The sequence below is a fragment of the Montipora foliosa genome, chromosome 5 (genome assembly GCF_036669935.1).
Source record: "Montipora foliosa isolate CH-2021 chromosome 5, ASM3666993v2, whole genome shotgun sequence".
In the NCBI taxonomy this organism is placed as follows: domain Eukaryota; kingdom Metazoa; phylum Cnidaria; class Anthozoa; order Scleractinia; family Acroporidae; genus Montipora; species Montipora foliosa.
In genome coordinates this window covers 8,197,525-8,212,524 of record NC_090873.1, presented here as the reverse complement: position 1 = coordinate 8,212,524, position 15,000 = coordinate 8,197,525, and the positions used below count along the sequence as shown (strand labels likewise).

Below are 15,000 nucleotides of genomic sequence, written 5' to 3'. Positions count from 1 at the left end.
CCTCTTAAATATTTTGCATAATGATTGTTTTTGATTTCTCTTGGGACATGACGATGTCTCAAGAGAAATCGAAAACAATGCCTATCCAAACAATGCCTATCCAAATTTTTGGAGGGTAAAAGAGGTGTATTATGGGATTTGAGAAAGTAGAGAATGAGTAGAATTTCTCCGTTTTATTTTTGTTTTTTTTCTTCCTGTGTCGGAAAATGGAAAAGTTGCGCCATAGTTCTTTCCTGTCACTCCCCTGCTAAGTATTGTCTTTGTGCCTAGAGTCTTCTGCCCGTATCTTTGGTAAATTTCAGGGGTTAGTAGAAATACGTAGATTTTATCCGGTGGACAAAGTACAAGCAATGGCGACGAAGCCGATGTAACGCGAATGGTGTTTTATTGGATCTTTAAACAAAGTATGGAGCTCAAGAGTGGAACGTCGATTCGATAAACAAGACAAGCGGTGAAAAATTAATATCTGGAATCTTAAAAGCGACCAATAATGGACTTCGACAACAATTGCATCTTTCGCCGTCAGATATCAAAGTGAGCTTTATTTCTACTTTTTTACTAACTTTAGTGTTATGTACAACACTGAACACAAACGTCAAATTCTCCGGTAAGTTTTTCGGGTTGGATATGGGTTTAACAAACTCAGAGAAGGAATCGAACACCTTAAGTGGATCTGTGTTTACAATTGTCTGGCTATTTATAATTTTATTTATTTTCACTCAACTCTGCATAGTTTTCAAGTAAGAAAAACAATTAGAAATTGGACTAAATCTTTTTAGTAAAGAAGTTTTTGAAAGAAAGCTTGCTGTCCAGTTTTGCTTTATTATTCAAGGAAATGGTTCTTCAGTAAAGGGTTTGATCCTGAAGACTGGTGGGAAATTTATTTAGGTGCGTGTGGTTTTTGACACGGCGTGTGATGCTTGTTTGAACGCACGCAACGAAATAGGAAATTTTCTTCTTCCCTCTAATAGTAAATATGTTGTTTGTTTCAATAAAATTCTTGGCTGGAAAAGGTTTTTGTGAGATTTTCTGTCTTTGTGGATTGATCGTGTTCGAACTTAACAAATTTGCATATGTGGGTTGATATTTCATATGCAAGTTGTTTTTATAAAGATGATATCAGGCTATTTAACTCAAAAATGGCACGTTTGATTCTTTAGAATCTGTCAAATTAATCGCGGAGCTACTTGGCTAAAACGAACTAACAGAACATTTCGTAAGACTCAACTTGTTAGATGGGATCTTACCGTTTTTGCAGTCTCGTCCGGTGAATCCGGCGTTGCAGATACACTTGTAGCTGTTCTCTTCGTACAGTGCCAAACACGTTCCATCGTTCTTACAAGGCCAGCCGCTACATGGTGACTACAAAGAATTGAAAGAGATTTATTTGATATAATTATAATAGACGTGCGTGGAATGTAAGGCTAAATCTCGATTGCTATGAGTTTGTCTTAAACCTCAGTCAGCGGCAAAGCCATGCAATGACTTGATAAGTCCCATTTAACGCGGCGAAACCTTTATCTTCCAATTCAAGAACTAAGTGATTATTAAAAAGGTGGTCAAGGTAATCAAGTGATATTGGGGAGCTTGAACGAAAACGGCGACGGCAACGAGAACGTCACGAATTTGCATATTTAGTGGGCACTTGCACTTGCGTTTTTCCCTTTTGTCCATTTCTTTGCCGTCGTCTGCAAAACAACTGCGTAAAATAGCCAAATTTGAGGTTTTATTAAGATCGTCAGCACTTGAGGATAAATTTTTCTTTTCTCCTCTAAATTAAGCGCCGTTCTGACCAGTGAAATAGTCACGAAGAATAGTCACGATTACAATAACGCGAAAATATATTTTGAGATGACGTTCTCGTTGCCATCGCTGTTGTCGTCGCTTAAGCTCCCTAATAAAAGATCTTTTGCTGGCGATGACGTATGAAGAAAACCCTTAAAGCATGATGCCATCTGTAAGGAAATTCGTATATATGGCCCGTTCTCGTTGCCGTCGCAGTCGTCGTTGCTTAAGCTCGCCATTGACGCTCAATAACGCCTTGGCCTTTTAACATTTAATTTATTCCTTTCGGTTTTTTTTTTACAATAAACCGAGGTTGTTATATTTCGGCGACAAACGACGTCAGCGACAACCAGGTGTGCGACGTTCTTCGTAGCACTGTTCACATGTAGGCAATGCGCACCTTTTTTGAATACGCATATCTGAGTAACGCCTTTCCACGGTTTGTCAATATTTTCGCAATAAAAAAAAAAATAATTAATAAAATAAGAATGTAAAACGAGGTAAAACACACTATACACCATAAAAATCCAAGACATTCCACTTACCGCGATGCTGAAGTGGTGAAAGAATTTGTTGGACAAGAATTTGTCCGAGTTGTTGTACTTGTCCGAAGGGAGCAGTTCACAAAGCAGTTTACCGTTGATGTCCGGTTTAGCAGCCAAGTTGTATGAAAAACATGTCGGAGTTTCCAAACAGGCAAGCGAGCACTGGGGCGTCCGATCAACGTGACTATACCCAAGAATTGGGATATTCAAGTAGGAGAATTGGTCTTCTGTAAAGTATGCATATCTGACACCAGTGTGAGTTTCTCCGCGACTTAAAACTTTGCCGGCCTTTTCCTCTGAGATAGATGATTTGCAACCAATCTGTATAGACCCAGATAACAATGGGATAACATACAATGCAATTGCTGGTGGACGAACAAAAGGATCTAATGAACGGTCTTTTGTTTTCGTCCACCAACATCGCGGCGATGACGTCACGTCAAAACCACCGCGGATTAAACATTAGCGGCGGTATCACAGCGTTTTGTGTTCCCCTGTGTTATCTGTTCCCCCGAACTCTGAGCACTAGTGCTGTGTGTTCCCTCTTCGCCATAACTACAAATATGGTAGCAGAATATGAATACAGAAAGTATCCTAAACAGGCATAAAAGCTAACCTTAGGCCTAATTAGGCCTAAACAAAAAAGTTTTTAGGCCTAAGGTTAGCTTTTATGCATGTTTAGGATACTTTCTGTATTCATATTCTGCTATCATATTTATAGTTATGGCGAAGGGGGAACACAGTGCTCAGTGTTCTGGGGAACAGATAACACGGGGAACACGAAACGCTGTGACAGCGGAACACAAGAACAACTGTACAAAGGGAAAAGTGTCGAGAACGCGAACACGAGCTCCTTGACAACATCGGCGTGTTTGAGGTTAAGGTGGCGTCATAGGTTTCGCAAGGTGTCAGTTTTTAAATATGTTCTTATTTCACCAGTATTTATGGCATGAGAATAAAATTGACATAATCTTAATGTTCCTTAAATGTAGATTTTGAAACCAAAAAAGTACACTGACACCTCGTGATGGGACCTTAAATTTGTCCATTTCTGAAAGAAGCTCTCAGTTGTGTGCAAGTTGCTGTAGATTAATAAATATTTAATAATTTTATGTTTTGGACAAGATTATGTGAACGATAGAAATGAGATGAATTAGTTTCCTTGTTTTACTCAGAGGCTAGATATCAGGCTATTCAAAAATTGACATCTTCTTAATGTTCCTTGAATGTAGATTTTGAAACCAAAAAAGTACACTGACACCTCGTGATGGGACCTTAAATTTGGCACAGTTCTGGATAGGTAAAACTGAGTGGAAAAAAAAACGTATCATACCTGTAGCAACTGCATATAAGAGGACGATTATTAGTATAAGCAGACAAGCTTTCCCAAATGTCGTAAAGCCAAAGGGTTTCATCCTTTTTCCTTACTTTACGGTGCAAGACTGTTCGACCGTCAGTTTAGTGCAAATCAGTGAGGTTTACCATTACTTATCTAGACTTGAAACAACTTAATAATAATTGGTTCGAGGGTTTTAAGGGTGCGAATTCCTGTCAAGTGGATTCCGTGATCTGTGATCTGACAGTGGAGAAGACAGTTGCAAGTACGTTTATTTGACAGAGGTGTTTTTACATAATTGCGGATGAAAGCATGAATTAACCACATGAATATTTTATCTTAGCCGTGAGGACATCCCTCTTGAAATTTAAGCCGAACTACTTTACTATATATTATATGTTGCTATTGAAGATTATCACTTCCCCAGTATCGGATCTTTCTTTCTAAAGTTTCGCTTTTATTACATTGAATACCACCGATTCTTGTACAGAAGATGTAAATCGTTGTAAAACAAAACGAGCGCCTTTTACAAAGAAACATACACTAACTAAGTTCCTGTCAATATTAACAGAGGAATATCCGAATGGATAACGATGGAAAATAAGCACATGCTAGGACTCAATGAAAGCCAAACATCGTCCGCTCTATTATTCTGCCATGTCTACTAGAGCTCCTTAAACCCCTCGTTATATATGTTAACTTTAAGATCTGCTGCTTCAGCGTTGTCAGAGTTTTCAGTCTCTGTTGCAAGAAATCTGTCGGCAGCCGGTATGCTACTTGACACATCAAAGATAAGCGTCGTAAGCCTCAAGAACATTATTCAGCCTAAGAAAAGACTTTGAAGTTTGACCCAAATCTCACCATTTTCGTTAACCATTGAGGCGTCATATAATATGGTTTAATATTGAATTCCTGTCTAAGTTTGCAGCCTTGAAATGGCAATTAGTTTATGGACTGACTTCTGGTTCATAATAATTAGTAGTAAGTTGATGGAATGTTTGACTTTGGAGCAATAATGGACCGATATTTGTTGACGTTCGTAACACATGGTATACTCTTTCAGAAACAAAATTGGAATCCTCTAAAACAAACAAAGAACAATACTCGTGCAGAATTGAAAGCTTTGTATTTCTCTCTTCGCAGTGCAGTGAAAAAAAAAAGATTACGGAGTCAAGCAAAAAAAGAAGTTTCAAACTAGTGTCACATAAAAGTTTTATGTGACAGGAAAAGAAGAGAATGGCAATTTTTCCCTAAAACAATTAAGAGGCTACGTTAGCTGAGTATTTCTGTTTTTTCGTTTGGTCAGAACATAAAGGACTCTTTTCTTTCGCCGGAAAACGTGCAATGAAACACAGGAGTATAATTTCAAGTTTTGAGGAAAAAGTTGATCATTATTAACTTTTGGCTACGAAGATTTGAAACCAATAAAACAAACGTTATTTGAAAGTGTGAAATACTTTCCATCCTTGCTAGCCGTAACAACAGACATCGCCCGCACCGCAGGGGTTTATTTTGATCGTGACTACGATCTGAGTTTCCAATGGAGACAAAAATTGAAATACTATTTACTGAGTAATTCGTGAGTATTTAATGTAATCAGTGAGACATTCCTCTTTTTTGCAAACCGGCTGTATACAGGTGTTTTCCGTTTCATAGCACTCGCAAGTGTTCTAAATGACTACCCGCCCCCCAACAAATGATGAGCATGTGCCAGCGGTTGATGACGACCGAATAACTATCACCTAGTAATCTGTTAGGGACTGTGCAATGATTACCGGGAGGGGGGTTTGAAAATTAGTGGGAGGGGGGCGGGGGCGTAGGAGAAAATGACAACAAGAGAGAAGGGGGTTGGATGTAAAATTTAATACATACCACTTTTTAGTGATAAGGATCCCGTGGTTAAATAATGTTTTTATTTTCATTTATTATTATTATTATTATTATTATTATTATTATTATTATTATTATTATTATTATTATTATTAAACTGCTTTTACATTAGATAATTATGAAAGAAAATGTCTGTAGAAAGGACAAAATGTTTACAGATATGTATTCATATTGGGTGTATGTTTCCCCTCAGAAAAAAAAGTAAGGAGCATTCAAATACAGGTAAAAAACACAAGTTACCCAACTAACTTCGGGATGGCTGGCTTTGACTTCAGTGTGACATGACTGGGAATGCCTGTGTAGCCAGCATTATCACCTATATATAAGTGTCCTTTTGAAGAAATTTAGGTAACTCTGCACCTTATGACACTTCATTCAGCTAAAACATGACAGAAAACTTTGTAATTTACTAATTCTTTTTAGTATATACCAGGTAAGAACTGGGGTGACCTCTATAGACCGGGTCCATAGACTGCCTTACAGACCAGTCCACGGAGGCCACCCCCACGGACCACCCCAAAGGAACATAGACATGAAAATAAATAACAACTAAAGATTTGGTTTACCAGTTGTCAAGATCATATCACAGGGAGCTTCTGTCTCCAATGCTTGCCCTTGAAGTCAACCCCTTTTCCAAGTAGATTTATTTATAGGTCGCCTCCCTTGGGAGATTGACAGCACGCCCACTGTTGCAAAAGCCAATCAAAACAGAGCTATCTCATCGTCAAGATAATGACATGTGATACTTACTTTTCGCGGGAAAAACCTGTTCCTAAAAATATATTTTTGGGAAATGGGTGGACTCAAGAAATGGAGATAGAGACAAATCTTGATCAGCTCCCGCAATTGTCTGGATATACAACCACTCGTGTCAACAAATAAGTGGTTGTCACGTGATGCCATCGTCGCCATGTTGGTGAACGAAAGCAAATGATCTCTCGTTAGCTTCAAAACTATGGCCTTCTAAGGCCTTCTTCTATGTTCATACGTTTCCTGTGGGTCGTTGTAGAACCCACACACTATAGGGGGATGTAGGGGGATGAAGTTCCCGGTGTTGTGGCTGTTCTGTTCTCTCCAGAAGAAGTGGCCGGCTTGGCAGTGATGTCTCTAAAATGGTTTACGGTGTATGAGGCCACCCAAGCAGAAACAGCCATAAGTCAAAAAGGGACTTTGCCCAGTGCGGGAACATGTAGATGTTGATGTAAGCGGCAACACTTTTCCAAGGGTAAAGGGTAAAGAGTAAAGGGTAAGAGGGTAAAGGGTAAAACGGTAAAGGGTAATATTTTGAGCCAACCTTTTTGATCAAGTGGTTGGCGCAGCCATTAATTCCTATTACACCCTGTTGAAATTGGGAGAACTCGATTGCATGGTCGAAGAAATTATTGTGTTCATGATTAATCTTTTTGTGGAAGCAATTTTAAGAATGCCCTATGTAGGCGATCACAGCAGACTGTTGCGAAAAATAGCATTGCATGACTAGTGTTACTTTCTAGAAGCTTCGCCGGAGTTTGTAGTTTGTTAATTTTTAGGTTCGTTCGTAAGCGTTTCTAAATTGGTGTGTTTCGTAATCTTTCTATAATTAGATTGTTTACTGTTTTAGAAATTCCAGAATCTCATTGTGAAAGTATATAAGTAAGCGAATCTGAGCGATGTTTTTACTGGGTTGCCGTAGGCATCCCAGTCGAAAAATGGGTAGATTATTATTATTTTTTTTATTTTCCGTGTCGGTAAAAGTCTTGCCCGTCACTCCCCTGCTAAGTGGTGTCTTTCTGCATAGAGCCTTCTGTCCGTATTTTCTTAGGACAGAGAGGGTAGTGGAAATGCGCAGACTTCTCTGGTGGACACAGTAGAATGATAAACTTAACCTGCAATGGCGTCGAAAGTCATGTAACGCAAATGGCGTTTTAGTGGATCTTAAACAAAATATACCCTTATGGAGCTCAATAATGGAAAGTCAGTTGGATAACCTAGGCAGGCGGTGAAAACAAATCCCTGGAATCGTAAAAGCGACGAGTAATGGACTTCGACAACAATCTATCGCCCGTCGAGCAGAAATCAAAGTGAGCTGTATTTACCTGAAGTACATGGTAATTTGACACGATTGAGTTTCTTGTCTTCACGCACGCAATGAAATAGGAAGAGGTTTTCGCCTCTAAGAGCAAATATGTTGTTTGTTTCAATAAATTTTTCGCTGGAAAAGGATTCTGTGGTATTTTCTGCCCTTGTGAATTATAATATCATGTTGTGTATTGAATTTTCGAGCTTAAAGTTGAAATGTGATATGAGAGAAGTTTTTTAGTATTGCTCTGTAAGCAGGAAGGGTTCACAGGCCTGTTGGAAGAGTGCTTGAGTTTCAACAAAATGAGCCCCAAAATCAGTGAAAACTTGTGACGCAGATGAATAGTAAAGTAGCTGCTATTTCCAAAATGATGGAATTACCTGGTGATAAATAACGTCGTACGCGTCTTGGAGAGTAAATTTTGACTTTGCATAAACAAGAGTTGGGCGATTGTGATCTTTGTTTTGACTTCGCTCATTTCAGTGTCAAACTTTATAACACTTGACAGAAAAAGAAACTTACAAAAACCCGGTATCTTGCCATAATTTGACACAGATACTTCACTGTTTGGCGACTAAACATACCGCGGTAACTTAATCACGGCGCCCGCTGAATTCCGGCATGTCACTTTCGATTTTGCGATTTATTTGAAGGTAGCAAAAATCTCCCAAAATGTTTGTCGCTGATCGTAACTTTTTATATTCTATATTCATGGTTCAAAATAAATATTGTTTTCATGTCGTAAATATTTTACTCTCGATCGACCGTTCCGGAAACTTCCTTCTGCTCTTTGTAAAAACTGTGTAAGAATAGTTATTTGCTTTTGCATCAATATTTGTTTTGCATAGAGCAAGCTAACAAAAGCTGTACTTTGCTGAGTTCGCATTTGTTAGCGTTCATAGTATTTTCGGTCAGATCCTTGTGTTTTGGGAGGGGTTTATTGTTTTTGGTCTCCCATCCTAATACTAACCCCGCCCGAAAGGGCTTAACATCAGTGAATTTTAGTGTTACAAAGCATTCAGACGCTCAGAGGGCACACTTGTGGTGAAAAGAAGTTGTGAGGGAACTTGAAAATTATCAACATCTCAGCCCAGAAGCCAATGTTTCTCGCTTCTCTTTTATTTGTTATTCTTCGGAGACTTGAATGCTGTATTTCAATACCACACAATTCAGTGCCTTCTGATTTTCTGTAACACGTACCACAGGCAACCCAGTGTATGCTTCACGGAAGCATCTCATTTAACTAGTGTTCACAAGCGAAGAGAGTTGGCGTTAGCCGTGTTTAGTCGAGTGTGGCAGAATCCGTTTTAGGATTTTGTCACTTCCCAGTGGGTATAGTTGAACTACATGTGAGTTTTGTTATAACTTTCAAGGAATTTGAAAGACGAAGACGATATGAGAGCAAAAAGGTAATTTCGCTTGTGGTAATTCTAAAGTCACGGGTCGGTTTGTTGAAAATTAAAGAAATTAAAATGCTAAATTTTGTAAGATAAATACTTACCCCTGGAAAAGTGTTGCCGTGACGTAAGAATGCAAACGATGTTCCGCCATTTTAATTGTTCGGAAAGCCTGAGTCGAGTCTAAAAACCCGCGGGAGAATGGAAAAATAATCTGAACAAAATGGCGGAGGGAAAGAAAACACAAATAAACACAACTTAGTTATTATCGGTCTGTTTCGAAGCAGTCCGGTCCACAACGGAGGAAGTGGCAATTTGTGATTAATATATATCTGGCGCCAGAGCCTGAGTCCGTTAAAATTGGCGGGGCGTAACGGTTGAGATTTCGCCGACACGAGTGGTCAAACCACAGAACCGGTAAGCTTAACTCAAATCTCTGGTTGTTATTTATTTTATGTTATTTACTTTTACTTCTATTTTGTTTTGGGGTAGTCCGTAGGGGGTGGGGGGTCAGTGTTTTCTGGTCACCGGTAAGAATTGACAACCGAAGTATGAAAGCTATATTGCTAGCTGTTACCTTATTTTGAAATCATTGTTGCATTTTATCATCCTTCAGATCACCATGTTTATTAGTCTACTTCGCAGACATTCTTTTGACTCGTTTGGCAATCTTTCCTCCCCAACGAAGGAACAAAGATTGCGTGACAAGAATGTCTGCGAAAGAGGCTACTTGTTTTTGAGATTGAGGTCTTTCATTCCATGACATAAGTAGTGGTAGACCCAATAAAAACCCAGCTCCAGGACCATCTTGTACTGTAGCTGAAGCAAATACTTTTCCAGCAACCTTAAATGCTCATGGCCTTATGCACCTACTGGTGCAATGAGAGTAGATGATGATGATGAACCTTAAATGCTCCACTAGCTAAAGCCATAGTGCTTTCAATGGATACATACCATAATCTAACCATAACCATAATCTTCTGTAAACAGGCATGACTTAACCCATGCAGACACCTCTGGCGCCCTAGGATATCCCCAGTTGACGGGTCAAATCGCCTGGTGTTAGACAGATTAGAGTCCCTTTTAGTCTCGCACCCACGAGTCAGTGGGTTCATGTAAAGAAAGTATTCCCCGTCTCAGGACACTATATGACAAGGAAAATGGATTGTTACAAACTGCTGGCCTTACAGCAGGCTTGGTTATCGTGCTGTACATTCTATTTATGAGTTAAATAGCAACAGTGTGGACAAATTGGTAACATTGTCAGAACGTGATCACAACTAAAAAATAAAATAAAATACACTTAAATATTTCTTAAAATTGTGTCTCAAAATGCACCAGATTGCGTCTCAGCGAATATTCATTTTTTTTTAATGTTCGGGTGGAGAGGGAATGCTCCTTGACACCCCTAGGAAGCTCGTGGCCCTTGGCTACTGAGGACTCCTCTCCCAAATGATAAATCCTAAATAGAACCCTGGGAATTTCCCCATATCTTGTTCATGGCTTGAAGAAGAGGAACTAGTTCATGTTGAGGAAAGTGTTCCAATATAGGTATCGCAAAAAAAAAAAAAGAAAAAAAAAAGAAGACATATAAAGTGTTTTTTTCTTTAGTTTATTCCCTTTCAACAAACATGTATTTAATAGCTACACTGTATGAACCCAACATCAGAAAGGAACGGAGAAAACCAAAAAATCGCCAAATACACACGTTGAAATGTTATGCCAAGTACTTAATCTAATATGCATTGTCTCTTTGAAGCGAAGGTGCTAGTCCTTAAAATAAAAATTCCAACAGTACTACACCAACCCCAATAGATTGTTCTCCTACATAAAAAAGGCTTCATGAAGAACAAGCACAAGTAAGCGCCATTGAAACTCAGTTTGGGTCATTCTGCAGAGGTGAATTAAATCGCTCAATGGAAAGGTTTTCCCCATGATTTAAACATTCATTCTTCTATTAATTTGCTAGTCATTTATTTGCTAGTCATGTGAATTTGGTGTTCTATCAAAACAATATCCCTTAACTGATAGTAATCGTTATTCTCAACACTTGTTTAACGGAAAGTGTTTTAAATTGTGAGAAGAATTTACATGCTGATCACTCCTAGGAGTCAAAGGGTTAAAACGATGATGATCCTCACCACGTGATTCTAGCATTCTTGCTTACGGTCGGCAAAAGATGTATCCCACACCACGTGCGTTTCGCAAGAGTTTATCTTACAAAATTCCTCCTGTATCTTTGAAAGTGCGAAGATGTAGGCTTTCAACTTTCAGATATTACCACGTTTTTTTCTCTTAAAAACAAATTTTAATACCATGCAGCTAGAGGTCGTTTTCACGTGACGTCATCACCGCTATTTTGGTACACAAAAACAAAAGATCTCTCATCGGCTCCTTTTATTCGTCCACCAGCAATTGTACATCGTAGCATTGTGATCTGTATCTCTAGAGATTGGTTGCAAATTGCCTTTTCATTGTAAGTTGATCGTATCTCAATTCTCGGAGTATTAGTTGGGGACACCAACATGGCCGCCGTTCCTTTGTTTAGGGGCACCAACATGGCCGCCCTGACGTCACGTGAAAACACTCTATATGAAGTTATTGAAAAGTACCTCTTGGTTTAAGTTTCGTGATATGACACGAGAAACGGAAAGCTAATAAATAAAGGAGATACCTTAGGTACAAACTAGGTGTTTTTTGGCTGCTGAAACAACTAGTTGTCTCGTTGCAGTGGCTTGACACTTGTTTGTACGTAACTAAGTTTACGCGTATTTTTACAGAATGATCCAACTTGTGGTAGACGTCACCTTAACCAGGATCCTAGAACTCGATGTGATGCGATGCCGGAGTGGAGTTGATGTGATAGGAAATTTATCTGGCCTTAAGGCTGTGGTGTTTTTATGGAGATTCAGTCCGTTGCTTTCTGAGGCGAGAGCAATTTTTTGGGACGCAATCGTCGCGAGTCACCAGCCTTTCTTCTCTTTATGAAGGGAAAAGACAACTAACGACATCATAAAAATTCGTAAGCCACAAACCCGTCTAAAACAGACACAGTCTGCGCTCCGATTGCACAGAAAAGACGAGGACAACTGTACGTACAGGTAAGTGAAGTTTATTTCTACATTTGCAGCTTATTTATTATTATTTATTATTTATTAGCTCAAAGTTAATTTTCCCACCCAAAGTCTATGAATCGTATACCGAGCTTGGGCTACCTATGCTCGGAACCATGGAAAAATGACGTCAAAGGTGACATCAAAGGCTCACCGGGTTAAAATTTCAGGGTGTGAATGCAGCTTATTACTGGGTTGCCTATGGGCAAACCCAGTCGAGGTCTGCGTTTAGTTTGTTTGTTTTATTTATTTTATTATTTTTTGTTTTTTGTTTTTTTTTTTTCCGTGTCGGTAAAAGTCTTGCCTGTCACTCCCCTGGTAAGTGGTGTCTTTGTGTATAGAGCCTTCTGCGCGTATTTTCTTTGGATCGAGAGGGTAGTGGAACTGCGTAGATTTCTCTCATTAACTTAGCCTGCAATGGCGTCGAAAGTCATGCAACGCGAATGGCGTTTTAGTGGATCCTTAAACAAAATATACCCTTATGGAGCTCAATAATGGAAAGTCAGTTGGATAAACTAGGCATGAATCTCAAAAGCGACGAGTACTGGCGGACTTCGACAACAATCTATCGCCCGTCGAGACGAAATCAAATTGAGCTGTATTTACCTGAAGTACATGGTAATTTGACACAATTGAGTTTCTTGTCTTCACGCACACAATGAAATAGGAAGAGGTTTTCGCCTCTAAGAGCAAATATGTTGTTTGTTTCAATAAAATTTTCGCTGGAAAAGCATTCTGTGGTATTTTCTGCCTTTGTGAATTATAATATCATGTTGTGTATTGAATTTTCGAGCTTAAGGTTGAAATGTGATATGGGAGAAGTTTTTTAGTATTGCTCTGTAAGCAGGAAGGGTTCACAGGCCTGTTGGAAGCGTGCTTGAGTTTCAACAAAATGAGCCCCAAAATCAGTGAAAACTTGTGACGCAGATGAATAATAAAGTAGCTGCTATTGCCAAAATGATGGAATTACCTGGTGATAAAAAAGTCGTACGCGTCTTGGAGAGTACATTTGACTTTGCATAAACAAGAGTTGGGCGATTGTGATCTTTGTTTTGACTTCGCTCATTTCATTGTCAAACTTTATAACACTTGACAGAAAAAGAAACTTACAAAAACCCGGTATCTTGCCATCATTCGACACAGATGCTTCACTGTTTGGCGAGTAAACATGCCGCGGTAACTTAATCACGGCGCCCGCTGAATTCCGGCCATGTCACTTTCGATTTTGCAATTTACTTGAACGTAGCAAAAATCTCCCAAAATGTTTGTCGCTGCTCGTAACTTTTTTATATTCGATATTCACGGTTCAAAATTAATGTTGTTTTCATGTCGTAAATATTTCATTCTCGATCGACCGTCCCGGAAACTTCCTTCTGCTCTTTCCAAAAACTGTGTATCAATAGTTATTTGCTTTTTCATCAATATTTGTTTTGCATAAAGCAAGCTAACAAAATCTGCATCTTCCTGAGTTCGCATTTGTTAGCGTTAATAGTATTTTCGGGCAGATGCTTCTGTTTTTTATGAGGGGTTTATTGTTTTGGTCTCCCATCCTAACACTAACCCCGCGAAACAGGGCTTGACTTCAGTGAAGTTCAGTATTAAAAAGCTGTCAAATGCTCAGAGGGCACACTTGTGGTGCTAAGAAGTTGTGAGGGAACTTGAAAATTATCAACATGTCAGCCCAGAAGCCAATGTTTCTCGCTTCTCTTTTATTTGTTATTCTTCAGAGACTGGAACGCTGTATTTCAATACCACACAATTCAGTGCCTTCTGATTTTCTGTAGCACGTACCACAGGCAACCCAGTGTATGCTTCACGGAAGCATCTCGTTATATATGGAAAACGGGAGTTGAAAGTCTGAAAGCCCAAAACTTCCGTGCTGCATGTTATTTCGCCGCGTACAGACGCATTGCATTCTTATACTAGTGAGCCTCTGACGTCATTGCGACAGCTGGAAGCATAATCGCCAAGGAAAATGTCTTCGCTGTTTTTTACAAAAAGGCGCGACTGTTCTCTTCTTTCTGGAAATACGCGGATGATGCTGGAATTGCAAGGGTTTATTTGATCGGGATTACGATCATTATTTCTGAGTTTTTAATGGAATTTTCTTTGACCGTGGGAGAATGACGTGAATGGAAAATAAAGAGATGTGAATCTTCCTCAATCTTTAAGTGGAATACCATTAAATCCACACCTTTTTTGTTATTGAATAGATCAGTAAAGTTCTTAGCTCGATTTAATTGACCTGAAAGGCTTATTTTCACCGTACCATCTATAAAAGATTTACGAACAAACTTGTCACGCACATATAGCGTTGGTCATGTGGAATGAATTTCGTTGCAATTAATCTCTCGCTTTCATTAAATTTATGAGTTAAAATGTGTTTATGACTAATCATTGTAGTGAAATTTCGCAATACAAACTCACGTAGTTGCAACAAAGCCTTCACTGAAAGCTATGAAGGCACCTTAAACCAGGACAATTGCGAGTTCCTTAAATTAAATTTGTAAGTTATCTTAGGAACGGTCGACCGGGTATCGACAGCGGAATAGTCTGAAGATTTCAGTCACTTTTGCTGTGCAATAAAGTGGGAAGAGAGGCATGACTAGAGGGGACAGCTATTCTTAGAGTTATTCTCATAGAGTTATGTCAGAGTTAAAGTTAAGTTTACAAAATCGTGAATCCAAGATTTTGGAAGCCAACATTCATAAAAGCTAACCTTAGGTCTAAAACCTTTTGTTTAGGCCTAATTAGGCCCAAGGTTAGCTTTTATGCATTTTTAGTATACTTTTTGTATTTCTGAATTCAGGATTTAGGCCTTCCAAAGTCTTGAATTCAGGATTTTGCCTTTCCATAATCTTGAATTCAGGGTTTT

At 39.0% G+C, this 15,000-nt stretch overlaps 1 protein-coding gene across 2 annotated transcripts in view; it reads right to left on the bottom strand.

Annotated features, from left to right (window-relative positions):
- LOC138003529 (epidermal growth factor-like protein 6) overlaps positions 1-3,873 on the bottom strand; it is a 120,404-nt gene extending 116,531 nt beyond the window's left edge. For both annotated transcript variants that reach the window (XM_068849643.1, XM_068849648.1), the window contains exons 1-3: positions 3,664-3,873; positions 2,331-2,651; positions 1,248-1,362 (exon numbers count right to left, since the gene is read on the bottom strand). In XM_068849643.1, coding sequence (XP_068705744.1) covers positions 1,248-1,362; positions 2,331-2,651; positions 3,664-3,678 — 451 coding nt within the window. In that variant the 5' untranslated portion in view covers positions 3,679-3,873. The remainder of the gene's footprint in view (positions 1-1,247; positions 1,363-2,330; positions 2,652-3,663) is intronic.
- Between the last annotated feature and the right edge of the window lie 11,127 nt (positions 3,874-15,000).